Source organism: Mastigoproctus giganteus, chromosome 11 (genome assembly GCF_048544385.1).
Source record: "Mastigoproctus giganteus isolate SK-2022 chromosome 11, ASM4854438v1, whole genome shotgun sequence".
Taxonomy (NCBI): domain Eukaryota; kingdom Metazoa; phylum Arthropoda; class Arachnida; order Uropygi; family Thelyphonidae; genus Mastigoproctus; species Mastigoproctus giganteus.
The window spans coordinates 57,546,112-57,563,368 of NC_143585.1; the positions used below are offsets into that span (position 1 = coordinate 57,546,112).

A 17,257-nucleotide genomic window follows, 5' to 3' on the forward strand; every position below is an offset into this window, starting at 1 on the left:
AAATAATGGAATCACTGGTTAAAGAAGCACTGCAGAATCATCTACACAAGACTTCAGTTATAGCTTGGACACAGCATAGTTTTGTTAAGGGAAAGTCTTGCCTGACCAATTTGATTGGATACTATGACGCAGTCACAAAAGAACTGGATGCAGGGAATAACTTTGATATTATATATCTGGATCTTAGAAAGGCTTTTGATACTGCTGCACATGGAAGACTGCTGTACATATTGGAGGGGTATTGAATTAAGGGTAAGTTGCTACAATGGATAAAGGGATGGTTGAGTGAGAGACAACAGAGAGTGGTAATCAATGGACACTGCTCTTTGTGGAAAATTATTATTAGTGGAGTTCCCCAGGGTTTAGTGCTGGGCCCATTGTTGTTTTGTGTATTCAATGATATCGATGAAGGTATATCAAGATTAATGTGCAAATTTGCAGGTGATACAAAGGTTGGCAGGGTTGTTAACGACAGTAAAGACAGTATGCTCCTCCAACTGGATCTAGATAAGTTGGGCAAATGGGCTGAGAAGTGGCAACTGAAGTTTAACATTGACAAATGCAACGTACTGCATACGGGGTAGCAATAACTGAAGAGAAGCATACCAACTGTGTTGGTACGTTTCTCTTCAGTTATTGCTACCCATATTTCTCTTCTCTACACTCAGGGAAGTGGAAAGTGAATAAGATCTGGGGGTAATTGTGCTGTCAAATATGAAGTTTGCTGAATAGTGCAGACGGGCTGCCAGGGCAGGTTATTGAGTTTTGTCAATGATATATAGGAATTTTGCTAGCAGGGACAGGGAGGTGATTATCCCATTGTACAAGGCAATGGTCAGGACACATCTAGCGTGCTGTGTACAGGTCTGTAGGCCTCATTTTAGGAAGGATGTAGAATTCCTAGAATGAGTACAAAGAAGGGCAACATGATTGGTGAGGAGAACAAGGTTGTGCTCTTACCAAGAAAGGCTTAAGTTCTGCAAAGTGCAGCACTTGGAGAGTAGGCGTCTGTGAGGTGATCTGATTGAGGCCTTGAATGGGTTCAGCAAGCTGAATGCTGATGGAATTCTTTCCCAGATTAAGAACCTGTGGGGGCATATATTCAAATTGAGGAAAGACAGTTGTAGAATAGATGTGCGGAAATTTGCCTTTAACCAGTGGGTAATTGATTGGACAGACTTGCATCATTGAACAGACTTCCATCTTTTGTTGTGGAAGTTGATAGCCTAAATAAATTTAAGGCTGAGCTGGACAGGCATTTGAAACAAATGGAGGGGTGAAATGGGAGGGTTTTTTTTTTTTTTTGGGTGATGCTGCATAAGCTTGCTCTCTTGCATCATATGCCTCTGCTAATGCTATGGTACCAGCTAGTATGACGCTGAGATGAAAAAAGGGTCAGACCAAGCAAAAAAAAAAAATTAAAAAATGTATTCTCTATTTTAAATCTGGAAAGTTGGCAGATATAATATGATATAAAATTTTCACCACTTTCAAGTATGGGGGCACTATTTTACTTACATATCACCTTTTTCAAAGAAATTTTCAATAATAAAAAAGGCTGACAGTCACAGAGAAGTTTGTTCTTGAGACTAGAAATAAATTTCAAAATATGTAAATAGCTATGGAGATGTCAACAAAGAGACTAGGAACCACCATAGCTATGCTTCAAATATCATTGTACCACCCAGGAGCAATTAATGAAAAGAATTCTCAATTTTATTAATATTTATATGAACTGACAATATAATGAATTACAATATGATAATTACAAAGCTCTCTTACTATCTAAATTTTAATAACTAAATAAATGCTATTCATAGTTATATGCAATCAACACAATAGTACTCAACTATAGAATAAACTTCCAGTGTCTCACCAGAGGTTAGTATGACACATTTGAATGATATAAAATAATTTTTGGAAACTATATTGTACATATACCTGCATTCCAAAAAAAAAAAAAAAAAAGTACACACAAGTATGGGATATAATCTTATACTTAAACTTACCTTCCTAAAAAACTAGTCCATAAAGCTTTATTCTGAGTTGCTAAATCTGAATTCCTATCAGAAAACATTCTGGCTAAAAGTTTTGTTACATCCAGCCTTTCCTTTTCTTCATTACTCTGGAAAAAATAAATAAATATAGAAATAAGAGAAATTAGAATGTGAAGTAATAAAAAAACATTTACAAAATATTTACATCAAAAGTACTATTAATCAATACACTCTTTCATTATTAGACCATTCATTTAACTAGCTGCAAGAACTTTTTGATAACCTCATAAGTAAATTCATTTTATGATGAAATTCTTGGGTAACAAATTATTTTAAAATAATCATTATTTGAATGAATGAGTTCTACTGCAATTTAGCAACATACAGAAATAATAATTTCCACCTTTTTTTATAATTTCCTTTAATAATAATAATTTCAAAATTAAAAGGAATCACTTTATTTTACTTAAATATTAATTTTAAAATAAATACACAAAACAAGAAACTTTGGACAAGTACATACCATTTTTGCAGATTGTTTTAAAAGTAAATATTATTTATAAGTGATATAAAGTATCGTTAATTAAAAAAAAAAAATTTGTTATCTAACTTCTTTGTATACTGACACATTAATTTTTAGTTTTAAGGTTTAATTTTATTTTTAGGGCATTACAGTGGGCCTCAACTTACGATGACATCGACATCCAATATTCTCAGGAACTGACATACCTTCCATACGATCGTTTAGTTGAGAACCCGTCTGAAAATTTTCAGATGCATTCTCAACTAAATAGCATCTTTTTTATCGTTCAAAGCGTGGCATGCGGAACGTCACTCGTACAATTGTTTCAGATCTATGACGATCTGAAACTTAGAACTCCATCAACCAGTGGCAATGCTGTGCACTTTGAAGACTTTAAAGCCAGCAAAGGCTGGTTCGTGCACTTCAAAAAAAGGGCAAACATGTTGAAAGGCATCCAGTGCTGATAAAAAAGCAACTGAGACCTTTAATATTGAATTCCAAGGGTTTGTTAATCAGGAGAGTTATCTTCCCTAGCAGGTTTTTAACACTGAAAGGTAGGCTCACTCTCCTGTTGGGTGCCAATGCCTCTTGAGATTTTAAGCTAAAGCCTTTGCTTGTGTATCACTCTAACACCCCCAGAATATTTAAACAACAAAAGGACGACAAAGGCATGCTGGGAGTGAAGAGTTATCTTGAGAAAAATAAGCTTCCTGTGAAGGCACTGCTCCTGCTGGATAACGTGCCAGGCCATTATCCCAACCTTGTTCAATCTCTTGAAGCACAATTTAACTTTGTTCAAGTCAAATTTTGGCCACTCCACAACACTCCTCTTCTTCAACCAATGGACCAGCAAGTGATTGCAAACTCCAAGAAAATCTACGCCATGAAAATGTCTGCAAGTTGCTTTGCAGTGACCTCTGGTGAAAATTCTGTCACCCTCAAAGGTTTTTGCAGATCGAAGTTAAACATGTTGGATTGTTTAAGGCTGATTGTAAGTTCTTGGAATGATGTTTCCAACAGGTGCTTAAATAAATTCAGCCTTGAAAAACATCTGGCATTTAATTATCCATAATGTTGATGGATTTGAAGATGATATTGTTACTCTATGAAAATGACAAAAGATATTGTTACTCTTAGTAAATCAATGGATCTGGAGGTTGGCGAAGAGGATGTGGAGGACCTCATTGATGCTCATGGGCATGAGCTAACAACAGAGTAGCTACGAGAGTTGGAGAAAATTACAGAGAGTGGCAATGGAGAGGAAGAGAAAGAAACCGAAAAAGTGTCAGGTGAAGAGTTGAAGACTGTCATTTCCTGTCGTGAGCATTTAAGAGAAGTGGTAAAAACACCCCGACATTGAAAACACAGAACAGATGATTGCAAAATGGAAGACAAAGTCATTTCTTACTTCAAGAAGCTACAAAAAACTCGTAAAAAAAAAAGCCCACTTTGGACAGTTTCTTAGCCAGTAGCAACAAAAAACCGAAAAGACACCTGAAGCATGATATAGTCCCACCACCACTACGCTACCGCTGATTTCAATAGCTGTGCACTTCAAGTCTAAGGTAAATGCTAATTTATTTTATCTATTTATTTTTGTAATTTTAAGATGTTTTATGACTATTTATTAAATAATCTTTATAAAACACTAATTTTTAATGTAAAAATGAAGTATAACATGTAAGAGCAGTAATTGAAAAGGTGGAGTCATATACTTATCTGGGACAAGTTATTAGCTGTAATAATGATAAATGGCTGGAAGTCAAGAGAAGAACAAATTTTGGATGGATAGCATTCAGAAAATATAGTCACATACTGAAGAGCAATATCCCAGTTTGTCTGAAACATAAAATAATAAACCAATGTATACTCCCCACCATGACTTATGGAAGTGAAACTTGGGCACTCACCAAAAGAATGGAAGAGAAGCTGAGAACTACATAGCGAAGAATGGAACGAATTATATTGGGAATCAGACTGTTAGATAAGAAGAGAAACACATGGATTAGGCAGCAAACTCAAGTAAAGGACATTCTTATCAAAACTAAAGAACTAAAATGGTCTTGGGCAGGACACATAGCTCGGAGACATGACAACAGATGGACTAAGAAAATAACAGAATGGTACCCAAGAGGAACTAGAAGAAAACCTGGAAGACAAAGGCGGAGATGGACAGATGAAATTCATGAGTTTGTGGGTAGTAAATGGATGACCAGTGCTCAAAACTGGAAAGTTGCTGGAGAGGCCTTCATCCTGCAGTGGATTGAAAATGGCTGATGATGATGAACATGTAAGAAATACCTATTTTGTGTTGTTGGGGAACGAATAACAGGAAATCAATGTATTATTGGTTTCAGATTACAATATTTTCACAACATGGGTTTTGTGGAAAGAATTTACCATCGGATGTTGGGGTCCCACTGTACTATGAAAATTTAAATTCAATCAAAAATATGATTTCAGATTAAAAAATGTTGAATAAGATTATCATCAATTTAATGAATTTTTCTTTACAGAAGGAATAGACCACATATAGGAATATTCCTGCACTGAAAATTATAAATCATGAAAATACAGTCTCCACTGTATGATCTTGTGGACTGGTTATTCATATGGAAGCAAGACTTTTGTGAATTTATCAGATAAATGTTTTCTAGATCATTATCATGTTAGAAAGCCTCTTGATCTGATTATCAGCAGCAACTCCTTATGCAACACAAATGGGAAAAATAAAAAAAAAAACACCACATCAATATACTATGACCACTGCCACCACTAGGTGGCATTGTTCATAGTATATTGATAAGGGGGATTTACTTAAAGTAACTACTTTTGAGAGTAAATGGAAGGACTTTTGCTTTCAGAAAGTTGAAAAATACACGGGATGCATATAAATTATTGGGTAAATAATTTAATGTACAGAATACAGCAATCCAAGGTACATTATGAGAATGTCTCTGGCAAAGAATGCAAAGAAGAGCAGAAAATACTTCTTTACTTATGTCAAGACTAGAAGGAAGAGGATGATTTGTAATGGGTGATTTGTTCTGGATGCAAAAAATAATTTACTTTGATTTCAGTAAAGCTTTTGACACTATTCCACATAAAAGACTGCTGAACAAATTGGAGCAGCAGAGCATCAGGGACAAGTTACTGCTATGGATAAAGGGATGGCTAGATGGAGGATTACAAGGAGTGTCAGTCAGCACTGCTCTACTTGTTGTGAACAGTAAGAGTATTCACCATATAGTGCAAGGAAGTCTCAGGTTTTGCTGCACTGGCAAAATAAATAAATAAAAAACAAGTAGATAAGAAAATACAAATTATGTGCTTACCTCCTCACATTGGTAAATATCCAGTTCAGCTTTGAATTTATTAAAACTGTCAGCTTCAACTAACTGTGAAGGCAATATGTTCCAGCAATCAATGACCTCATGGCTAAAAGAAAACTGATTGCAATTTAGACCTCTATTCCTGAAATTTGAATTTATGGCCCCTAGTTCTGGAATTCTTTATAACAGTGAAAATTCCACTTTCATTCATTTTATTAACCCCCCTTCTCAGAGCCTTATAAACCTCAATCAGGTTACCTCTAAGTTTCCAAGCTCTGAAGATTTTACGTGTTGACCAGAGATAACACTGGTCAACACGTAAAATGTTATGAAAACAAAAATACTCAACTTGACTAATTTCATGCTACTGAACAAGTGAAAATCACATTAAAATTGTCAATTGACTCTTGTTTTCGAATTACAATTGGGGTCTCATATTAGCGAGTTACTCTGCATTATCAACTATGGCTCTGGGCAAAATGCATAGCAACAATGCAGTTTCAGTACCAACATGTTCTCATCATGCAATCTGCAACTGTCGCCTCGCTCTGCATCACGTGATAAGTAGTTGTTGCCTTCAACTCTTGCAATAATCCCCGAATACAGCTAGGTACTGGGTAAGGGTAATTTGTTCTCAGTTAACGGTTGTTCTCTATGAGATTCCTAACTTTTGCACAGTACTTGTGTCATGTAAAATTAATATGCCCTGTAATTGTGTGAATAATCCAAATGACTTCTGTTACGCAGCGTGAAGAATTCACGTTAGCTTCAAGAAAATGTCCCTTAACTCGAGCCATAAAAGCCAAATTCTTGTACTTTGGGGAGAAAGTAGGTGACTAGGATAAGAACTGGGCTCCACACATATGCTGCACTATCCTGTTCATTAAAACTCAACTTGTGGGTGAATCAAAAGGGACGTTTTATGCCTTTCGCAGTGGCCATGATGTGGAGGGAGTCAACAAATAGTGTCACAGACTTACTTCTGTATGGTGCCTCCTATTAGAAAAGGGATGACAATGAAGAAAGAGTAGACAGGTGGTTCCGTGACTCACAGTGAAGTACTACCTATTCCTGAGCCACCTGACTGTTTTTCTGTACACACTGATGAGGCTGAAGACACTGATGAACATCAACTTGATATACACAAAGAAGTACAGCAGCTGTCTATGTCAAGAGATCCACCATTCTGCCCAAACCTTTATCCTTCTGAACCACATAAGATCACAGAAAGTGAGCTTAATGACCACATCTGGGATCTTGAACTGCCTTTTGGCCTCAAAGCTATAACAGTGGACTCTTCTAGATCATTCTGTGAAATATGACATTTCATACTCAAAATAAAGACTATGATAAATTCTATCAAACAGAAAGTGAACTCACTGTTTTTAAGAATGTTGATGATCTAATGGCAGTGAACTCACTGTTTTTAAAGATGTTGATGGTCTAATGGCAACAATGAACATGAGGCACATTCCCGAAGAATGGCGACTATTTATAGTTGCCATACTTCTGAGGTTAGCTTTGGGGCTGTGTTATCACACAATGGAAATATGCTGCCTTCGATACCTCTTGCATATGCCATCCACAAAAAAAAAGAAACATATACGGAGAATATTCTCTTAGGTGTACACTAACAGAAGTATACTCATTCAGTTTGTTTGCTATCTGAGCAGGATCATCAACAGTCGAACCATCGATGTCAAGTGGACCAATCAAATTTATCCCCTTCCTTTTAGAGTTTATATAAGTAAAGAAATCCTTGCTGTTTTTCTTAGCATCTTAGCCTTCTGAGTCGCTTCGTAATTTATATGCATCCCATGCATTTTTATTCTCTGTTACGAGTCTCATTTGTTCATTTGATAACCATTTAGGCCTAAACCTTGAACAATATTTCTTAATAGGTATGAAACTTTTAGTAGCATCCACGATTAATTCCTTGAATGCTTCCCACTTAGAATTTACTGTTGGTAACATCGTCAGTTTATCCCACTGTACAGAATTTAAATACTGTCTCAAACCATCGTAGTCGCCTTTACGGAAGGAAAAACCCTTTCCTTTACCCTTGATGGTAATTAAATCTTTAAGTAAATCCCACATCAGTACACTATGATCACTGCCACCTAGTGGTTCCTTTATCTGCAAATTCTTAATACACGAATGATCACTGCTGATAACCAGATCAAGAGTATTAATTTCTCTGGTTGCCTTAACAACCAGAGAAACAAGAAGACCTTCTAAACAAGAAGACCATAAAGGTCTTCTTGTTTGGAAGACCTTTAGGCCAAACATAACTGAAAGCCTTTGAGGTGTCAAGAGCAACTGCTGTGTTTCACCAAACTTTTCCACTGAATTTGTCCATAAATGGGTAACAACATAAGCCAGAATATCACCGGTGGATCGACACTGACGAAATCCATACTGGCGATTGTTGATCAGATGAAAGATTTTTAGATAGTTTAAGAGTTGGCAGTTAATTGATTTCTCCATTAAATGGGACGATAATTGGAAGAGAGAGATTTGTCACCCTTTTTAGGAACTGGTTGGATATGAGCAAATTTCCAAGGAGAAGGAAAAACACCTTTGGAATAAGAAAGTGAAAAAATGCGGCAGAGAAGTGAAGTAAGTTAGGTGCGCAGGTTTTGAGAACAAGTGGAGAATTATCATCAGAACCTGGAGCTTTCTGAGCATCGAGATTCATCAAAATCCTTCTGACATCCTTTTGACAGAAGACCACAGGAGGCATTGAATGGGGATTGCTGGGAGAGATGGGAGGTGTTTTACCAAGAACATTAATACATGAGTTGGAAGAAAAATGGTATGCTAACAGGTCAGATTTATCCTTGGCTTGAAAATAGAACCATCTGGTTTTGACAGAGGTGGGAGTAGAGATGGACAAAAAGTTATAGCCAATAGCTTTGACAAGAGACCAGAATGCTTGCCTACCATTAGGGCAAGAAGCAAGTTTTCTACTCTTAGACTGTTCAAAATCTAGTTTGGACTGTTAATAACTGCTTTACAATTGTTGAAAGCTCTGTTGTAAGCAGAAAATGAAACTGGAGAATTCGAAACAAGCCAATTACAATATGCAACATTCTTCTCTTGAACAGCCTTAGCACATTTATTGGAAAACCAAGGTTTAGATAAAGGATGACATTTTAAGGTGGAAGTAGAATAAAGGATTCCATTCCTACGAGAATAATTTCACTGACATGATCTGAGCCAACCCAGAAGTTTTGAAACAGTAATCCGACGAAGGAAAATAAGAAAAGAAATCATGCAGGTCATCTAATTTTGCATTCTTGTAATATCAAACAACACAAGGTTGGGAATAGCCATGAGATAAAGGCCCCAATGGAGAAGAGACAATCACTAAGTTGTGACCAGAGGTGACTCACTTCGACTGTGCACTTAGAAGGGATGTTTGTGAAAAAAAAGATCAAGCGTGCTGCCTGTATGGTTTTGGTATTCTGGTAGGTAAATGAACAATTTGTGTGAGGTCATTAGTAATTGCAGAAGTTTAAGCATCTCAACCAGCTGGGTCTGTTTGACTAGAAAATGGAAGTCATCTATAGTTGTGAACATTAAAATCACCAAGGAAAATTACCTCTTAGGAAAGTTGGACTGGAAAAAATCAAATTTCAAAGAGATGAAGTTAAAGAGTTCCAAATGATTAGTGGAGTTGGCAGAACGGTACAGCAAACAGATGAATTTGGCAGAATGAGGTAAAGTGATTTTTCACCAGAGAAGATCGAAAAGAGGAGATTCCAAATTACCAAGTCTCTGACAGTGAATATCGGAATGTACGTATTCACAAGTATCACCTTTGTGATGAAAGGAATCATACAGTGAATAATTTGGGCAACTGGGATGAGCAGTGGTTGAATCAATCGATTAGTGAGATTCTGACAGAAAAAGTACATACGGTTTGGCAGACTGTAAGTGGAAATAGACATCATTGAGATTAGAACTGAGACCACATATATTTGTGAAAAGAACTAGAAAGTGTTTGGGAGGTTTAGATCTTTTCGCAGATAAGTTTGCTCTATTAGTTTGACAGTTCATGGTGTATTCAATAATAAGAAAAAGTAGGGGGGGGGAAAGACATGCTGTACGAAGTAATGAAATTTTTGGATATAGTATACATTTGGATATAAGAATATACCCAGACCCTTGACATAACTTGGCCTCCACCAGCCCCCCCCCCCCACATACACTACTCAGACTCCCTCCAGTCACTATCTGGCAGAGTAGAGGCAGCAAGATTATACACCTGCTGACACAGAAGCCGCCTAGAGATTTACCAATAGGTTTGGTCAGTGTACTAACTAGCGGCTAGCCTGCGAGCACCGTTTTAGAGTTTTTCCCTCGAAATGTAAGGAAGTTTGGACCTTGCCATGGTGTTCATCATAACCTCAAAAGACAACAATCATATTGCATGATGGAAGAGGTGGAGCAGGGTTGACCGGAAATTAGCTCTGGAGACAAAACATGGGTTCCACCACTTCAAGCCTCCAATAAGCAAAGGGGTGGTATTGCACTGGTTCATGAAAGTCATTTACCACCTAGTATTGACTGGTAACACAGAAGGGAGGCATTCCTCCGTGTGGTGTGGGCGCCAAACTTCTACCCTCCGCTTACGTTGGTTCAACCTGGGTGGTCACACACAGTGTGTTTGCACATGGGGGTTATACCCAGGATAATTAAGAAAAACATAAAATCTAAGGAAGTGCATCCAGTTGACATAGATGGACAGTGCAACGTTGAGTCGGTTTGTTGTAACATAAACAATGGGAAAACAAAAATGAGAGTAGGAGAGTGTTTTAGTCCCAATGACTCTAATGAGTACAACGAATAATTATACAGAGAAATAGAATGGGTCAGTAAATCAGATTGTATTATAATGGCGGATTTTAACTTCCATATATTGACTGGAACTGGTGGGTTAGTCACTCGCACACTAGCAAGACTTGTGGATTTGTTGGATGATTGTTTTCTGCAGCAGCATGTTCGAGAGGTAGCTAGAGAAGGTAATACACTTGATCTGGTTATCAGCAGTAATTATTTGTGCAGTAAGAATTTGCAGATAAAGAAACCACTAGTTGGTAGTGATCACAGTAGTCTCAGACAGTTTTAAATTGTGTACAGTGATGATGTTACCAACAACAAGTTCTAAATGGGAAGCATTCAAGGAATTAATCATAGCAACTACTACGATTTTCATAATGATTAAGAAATACTGTTCAAGGTTTGGGCCTAATTGTAAGTCATAAACTAATGAGACTTGTGGCTGAGAAAAAAAATGCATGGGATGCATATAAATTATCAGGCGACACAGAAGCCTATGACAGATATAAGCTAGTCTGTAATAAAGTCACAAAGGAGATTAGGAAAGAGAAGGCAGATTATGAGAAATCTTTGGCAAAGGATGCTAAGAAAAAGAGCAAGGACTTCCTTACTTACGTAACCTCTAGAAGGAATGGGATGAATCAGATTGGTCTACTTGATATTGTTGGTTTGATGATGATCCTACTCAGATAGCTGACAAACTGAATGAGTATTTTGCATCTACATTCACACATGAGGGAAGTGAAGCACAGAGGCTTATTAAACTCTAACAAAGAGCTTAATGATTTTTTAATAACTGAGAGAAAAGTGGAGAAGAAATTCTTGAAGTTAAACAGAGGAAAGGCACCTGGTGTGGATGGGATCTATCCAATTATATTAAAGGAGGCAGCAAACAAAGTAAGCAAACCCTTAGCCATAATTATTAGTATTAGTAATGGCCGCATGGTGCAAGAAAGCCTATGGCTTATGCTGTACCGGCCAAAAAAAAAAAAAAACCTGAGCAAAACAATGATAAAAACAAAAAAAAAAAAAATAATAAATAAATAATAATAATTAATAAAAAAAAAAAAGGAAAATTAAACCTATCATTCTATGCGCTTCCCTTACCCGAAAGTACTATCCAGATGACCTTTGAATTTCCCCAAATTGTCAGCCTCTACCACCCATGAAGGCAACTTATTCCAGTAATTTATAACTCGTTGGCTAAAATAAAACTTCCTGCAGTCCAATCTAAACATTTCCCCCCGTAACTTGAATTTATGTCCCCTAGTTCAAGCATCATTTATAATCTTGAAAATTTCGTCCTCATTCATTTTACTGATGCCTCTCAGAGCCTTAAACACCTCAATCAAATCTCCTCTAAGGTGTCTAGTTTCCAAACTCTGCAACCCACATATTCAAAGTCTTTCTTCATAAGGACGCTCTTTTCCGATCTCACCAGGCGAGTTACCCGTCTTTGCACCCTGTCAAGAAGCTCAACGTCTTTCTTTAGGTGCGGTCTCCATACTTGAACACAGTATTCCAAGTGTGGTCTAACATAAGCCTTATATAATGGGATTATCACGTCCCTATCTCCACTTGCAAAAGTTCGATAGACCATCGATAGGACACCATGGGCCTTCCTTGCAACCTGTTTACAATGCTCAGAGAATTTCACGTCTGACCGTATCATAACACCCACGTCCCTTTCCTCCAGTACTGGGTTTAGTTGAACTCCACCAAGTGAATAAGTTATTTTGGGATTACTGTTTCCCAGGAGTAATACTTTACACTTTGTTGGATTAAAGCATAGCTGCCATTTTTCTGACCATTCCGGAAGTCTATCTAGGTCTCTCTGAAGAAGCTCAGCTTGACAGTGATCATTAACTACTCTACCAATTTTAACGTCATCTGCAAATTTAGACATCACACCCTCTATTCCTTCATCAATGTCTTTTATGAAAATTAAAAACAACAGTGGTCCTAATACTGATCCTTGGGGAACCCCACTTCTTACATCAACCCAATCTGAGGAATAGCCATTGATCACAACCCTCCCTCCTGTCCTGAAGCCACTTCTATCCATCTAAGGATTTTCCCAGTGATTCCAACCTGTTCCAGCTTATAAAGCTGGAACAGGTTGGAATCACTGGGAACCGCTCATGTGAGACTGAGTCAAAAGCTTTGCTGAAATCTAAATAAACAATGTCAAAATTATTCCCTAAATCCAGCTCGTGAGTGACCCTTTCGAAATAGTGAACCAAATTTGTTAAACATGATTTTCCCTTTACAAAACCATGCTGAGTATCCTTGAGAATTTCAATTTGATCCAAATGATCCTGAATTCCACCCTTGAACATTGCCTCCATGATTTTTCCTACTTCTGAAGTCAGACTGACAGGTCGGTAATTTCCAACTTCACTATTAGAGCCACCCTTATGTATGGGAGATACATTTGCACTTTTCCAATCCAATGGAATCTCCCCAGAGTCTAGTGATGCTCGCATAATTAACCTCAATGGTTCAATGCACTCGCTTGCCACCTCTCTTAAGATTATAGGGTATATTCCATCAACTCCAGGAGCCTTACTGGTCTGTAGGCTCGAAAGTTTTTTCATTAAATAATCTTGCGAAATTTTAATATCATTAATTACATATTTTTTAACTTTGCTCCCACAATTTCCCATTGCCACAAAAGGCTTTTCATTTGTAAATATCAATGCAAAATAACTGTTGAGTTCATCTGCAATGGTAGCTGGTGTATTTAATACTATCCCCTTTCCCTTACGTAAAGGTCTGATCTGGTTTGTCCTGCTCTTCTTGGCATTTATATATGTGAAGAATTCCTTATCCCCTCCCCTTTGCTCTGTTTGCTATTGATTTCTCATAAACTGTCTTTGCCTGTCGAATCTTCTGTGGCTTTATTACAGATCATCTTGTAGCTGTTATAGGCTTCAGTACTTTTTACTGCTCTGTAACCTTTCCATGCCACCTTTTTCTGCTGAAGTAATGTGGCAACTTCACTATTCATCCAGCTTGGAACCATCCTCGTGGAGTATTTTTTTAATGGTAAATACGCATTCAAGGCATCTGTGATTAATGTTTTAAAAGCATACCACAGTTCAATTGTATTTATTCTCTGTGCGATATCAACCCAGTTAATAGAGGCCATGTAGTACCTTAAGGCATCGTAATTTCCTTTTCTGAAATTAAAACCCATTCCTTTGCCTTTTACTTCTGCTACCTCTCTCGTCATCATCCACTGTAGAACTCCATGATCACTTCCTGCTACTGGTTCCTCTACTGTCAGCCCTATTATGTCATCTGATTCTTGTGTGATGATGATGAGGTCTAGGATATTCTTTTCTCTAGTACTTTCCTGACATGTTGATACAAATAAATGTCATCTAGTTGATTTAAACATTTTGTTCCCCATGTCGAGTTTCCTTCCCATTTACTCCAATCAATTAAAGGCAAATTGAAATCACCCATAATAAAGCATTGACGCTTACTTGCCCATTCTATTTGCATGTAGAGGCTTTTGTCATAATCTTCACAATCACCTAGTCTGTAGATTACTCCTACTCGCAACTATCTTTGTTTCCAACTATCTCACACCATACAGACTCTATACTAGCAGGTGAAATGTCTGAATCCGGGAAAGTTATCTTCGCACTCAGGCTGCTTCTGATAAGAAGCATTACCCCACCACCCCTTCTATCTACCCTATCCTTCCTAAATACATTATACAAGCCGTACTGAAACTCATCATCCCCTATTTCTTGGTGGCACCACGTCTCCGTAAGTCCTATTATGTCCGCATTACTTGTTTTAACCAGCAGTTTGAATTTGCTCATTTTATTGATGACACTTCTAACGTTTCTGTATAAACAATTAAGATTTACTGTTCTTGTATATTTAACAACCCTAACACAACCCTTGAAGTTTTTTAAGAATTTAAAATTAGCTACCCGATCATGTGAAACGTTTCTGCCCCCAGAACATCTAGATAATATGTCCAGTTGGGGTAACAGATAAGAACTCTTCAGGTATGTGCAAGAGGTACTTTGACCAATATTATCAGATAAACACGTGTCAGTATTACCCACATCTCCCCTAACTAGCAGTTTCCCTGAACCTTTAAGGTATCCTCAATAATACTGGCAAAAACTTTTGCACCACCTTTGTTTAAGTGTATCCCGTCTCTACAAAGCAAATTCCTTCTACCTACAAGTGTGGGCCATGCTGATAGAAATTTCCCCCCTAAAGCCTTGCAGATTCCTCCAAGTCTTGAGTTAATCCACATAACATATAATCCTTCCTATCGTGTCTGGGCAGAATTGCAGACACATAGACATTATGGCCTAGCTCGCGACATTTCCTCAGTATGGTCCTGTATTTTTCCAACAAATCGTGTACGTTTAATCCCCACATCATTATCATTAGTCCCCACATGAATAATAATATTTTCTTTACCCCCTTTAAAATCTGACAATCTGTTGGTGACAGCATCAATAGTTGTTCCCGGCAGACATACCCTGGTTCTGCTCCACCTATCCTTATTACAAAAAATATTCCCCGTTTCCCTGACTTGGTTTTTCTGTTTTGGTAGATTGGCTCGCATCACTTGGTAGATTGCTGGAGTTTTGAGTCCCTGACGAGCTCCCAGATGCATTATTCTCAAGGGCAAGCACCCGTTTTTTCAGGGACTCAAATTGTTCGATCAGTGCACTAAATTGTAATTTAAGATCGGTGCACTCCTTACATCGATCACAAAGAAAAGAATCCCCAGGTGAGGTAGGATTAATCACCAGGTCGACCTTGGAAAACATTCCACAAGTTCCACAACGGATTAAATCATTACTCACCCGTAAATTGCCATCGGCTATTTCCGTGTGAGTCACGATACCCTGTGACGTGTTTAAGGCAGATCTCGTAACTACCATTATAAAATTAAATAAATATCAATGAAAGTTAACTTTAAAAAATTATATCTATAATATTATTAAAATCAAACTGTTACAGGAAAACCTATAACAAAATAATCCAACAATATCTAAATAAATCAAATATTTAAAAGCACTATCCAAAAGTAAACCACTTAACTGAGGAGCCGTGACTCAACACGTCCGTTCTCACCTCAAATGCCAATTACTGGGAAACATACTCAGGAGAAGTCCCCAAGGACTAGAGATTTGTAAATGTATCCTCAATTCACAGATTCACAATAATTACGGATCTGTTAGTTTAACTTCTGTTCCGGGAAAAATAATGGAGTCTTTTTTTTTTTTTTTTTTTTTGTTGCCACGTCAGCTTCTGTGGCCATAATGCACTTCCCAAGGTTTTCGCACTACTCTGATCCAAGCCCGAGGCGGGATTATAACCCACAACCTTTGGGTGCCAGTGACTCTGACCGGGCTAGCCGGGTGGCTAGCCCGGTCGGAGTCACTGGTTAAAGAAATATTGCAGGATCATCTAGACAAGACTGCAGTAGTAATTTCGACACAACATGGGTTTGTTAAGGGAATGTCTTGTCTGACAAATTTGATTAAATACTATGATGTGGTTACAAAGGAACTGGAGGCAAAAAATAATTTTGATATTGTATACTTTGATTTATGCACCAGCATCGAGCCATGATGATGAAGAGGTTGAAGAAATGTACACCGAAATTGAGTCTTCTAGATGAGCAGAAAACCCACTACACTATTATTATGGGGGACTTTAATGCTAAGGTTGGAAAAAGACAAAACAATGCAGAAAGGGGAACTATAGGAAATTTTGGAATTGGTGAAAGAAATGAAAGAGGTGAAAGACTTGTGGAATTTGCAGAATCTCAAGGACACTTTTTTTTCAAGAAAAGAGTGAACAGAAAGTGGACATGGAAGATTCCAAATGATTAACAACTAATGAAATCGACTTCATCCTCACTAACAGAAGATATATCGTGAATGATGTTACCGTCGTGATTAAGGTAAATGTTGGAAGTGATCACAGAATGGTAAGATGTACACGATATAGATGTAAGAAAGGAAAAAAACTGACTCGAGTAAATAATACAAAGGTCTTTGAGATAACAGAAGAGGAGAAAAAGAAGAATGTACTCGAACTTAAGAAAGTTTGAGCTTCTGCAGACTGCCCAGAACAAAGATATCGACAAGGAATATTACAACTTTCTGAAAGTCATAAAGCCCAAGAAATCTATAGGGAAAAAGAAATCCAAAGAAGAAAAAATTAGTGAAGAAACACATGTTATGATGAACCGAAGGCGACAAATGAAGAGCAAGATAAACACTGACAAGGAGAAAATTGAGTATACTGAGTTATGCAAAGCCATTAGAAAGAGACTCAGAGAGGACATAAGAATTAACACAAGAAAAGTAGAACAAGCATTATGGGAAAACAAAGGACTTAAATCAACAGCCATGAGCAGTAATACAGAAAGACAAATAATACTGAAACTGAAGAATAGTGATGGTGCACTTATAAATAGCAGAAAACTACTATAGAGAATTATACAAGGAGCAAGGAAATGATGGCAGCAGTGGGGAAGCTGGATTGCAAATTAGCAACACATACGA

At 37.4% G+C, this 17,257-nt stretch overlaps 1 protein-coding gene across 4 annotated transcripts in view; it reads right to left on the reverse strand.

Annotated features, from left to right (window-relative positions):
- LOC150078026 (sister chromatid cohesion protein PDS5 homolog A-like) overlaps positions 1 to 17,257 on the reverse strand; it is a 797,139-nt gene that overhangs the window by 565,635 nt on the left and 214,247 nt on the right. For all 4 annotated transcript variants that reach the window (XM_090384327.1, XM_090384329.1, XM_090384326.1 and 1 more), the window contains exon 10: positions 2,010 to 2,125. In XM_090384327.1, coding sequence (XP_090240453.1) covers positions 2,010 to 2,125 — 116 coding nt within the window. The remainder of the gene's footprint in view (positions 1 to 2,009; positions 2,126 to 17,257) is intronic.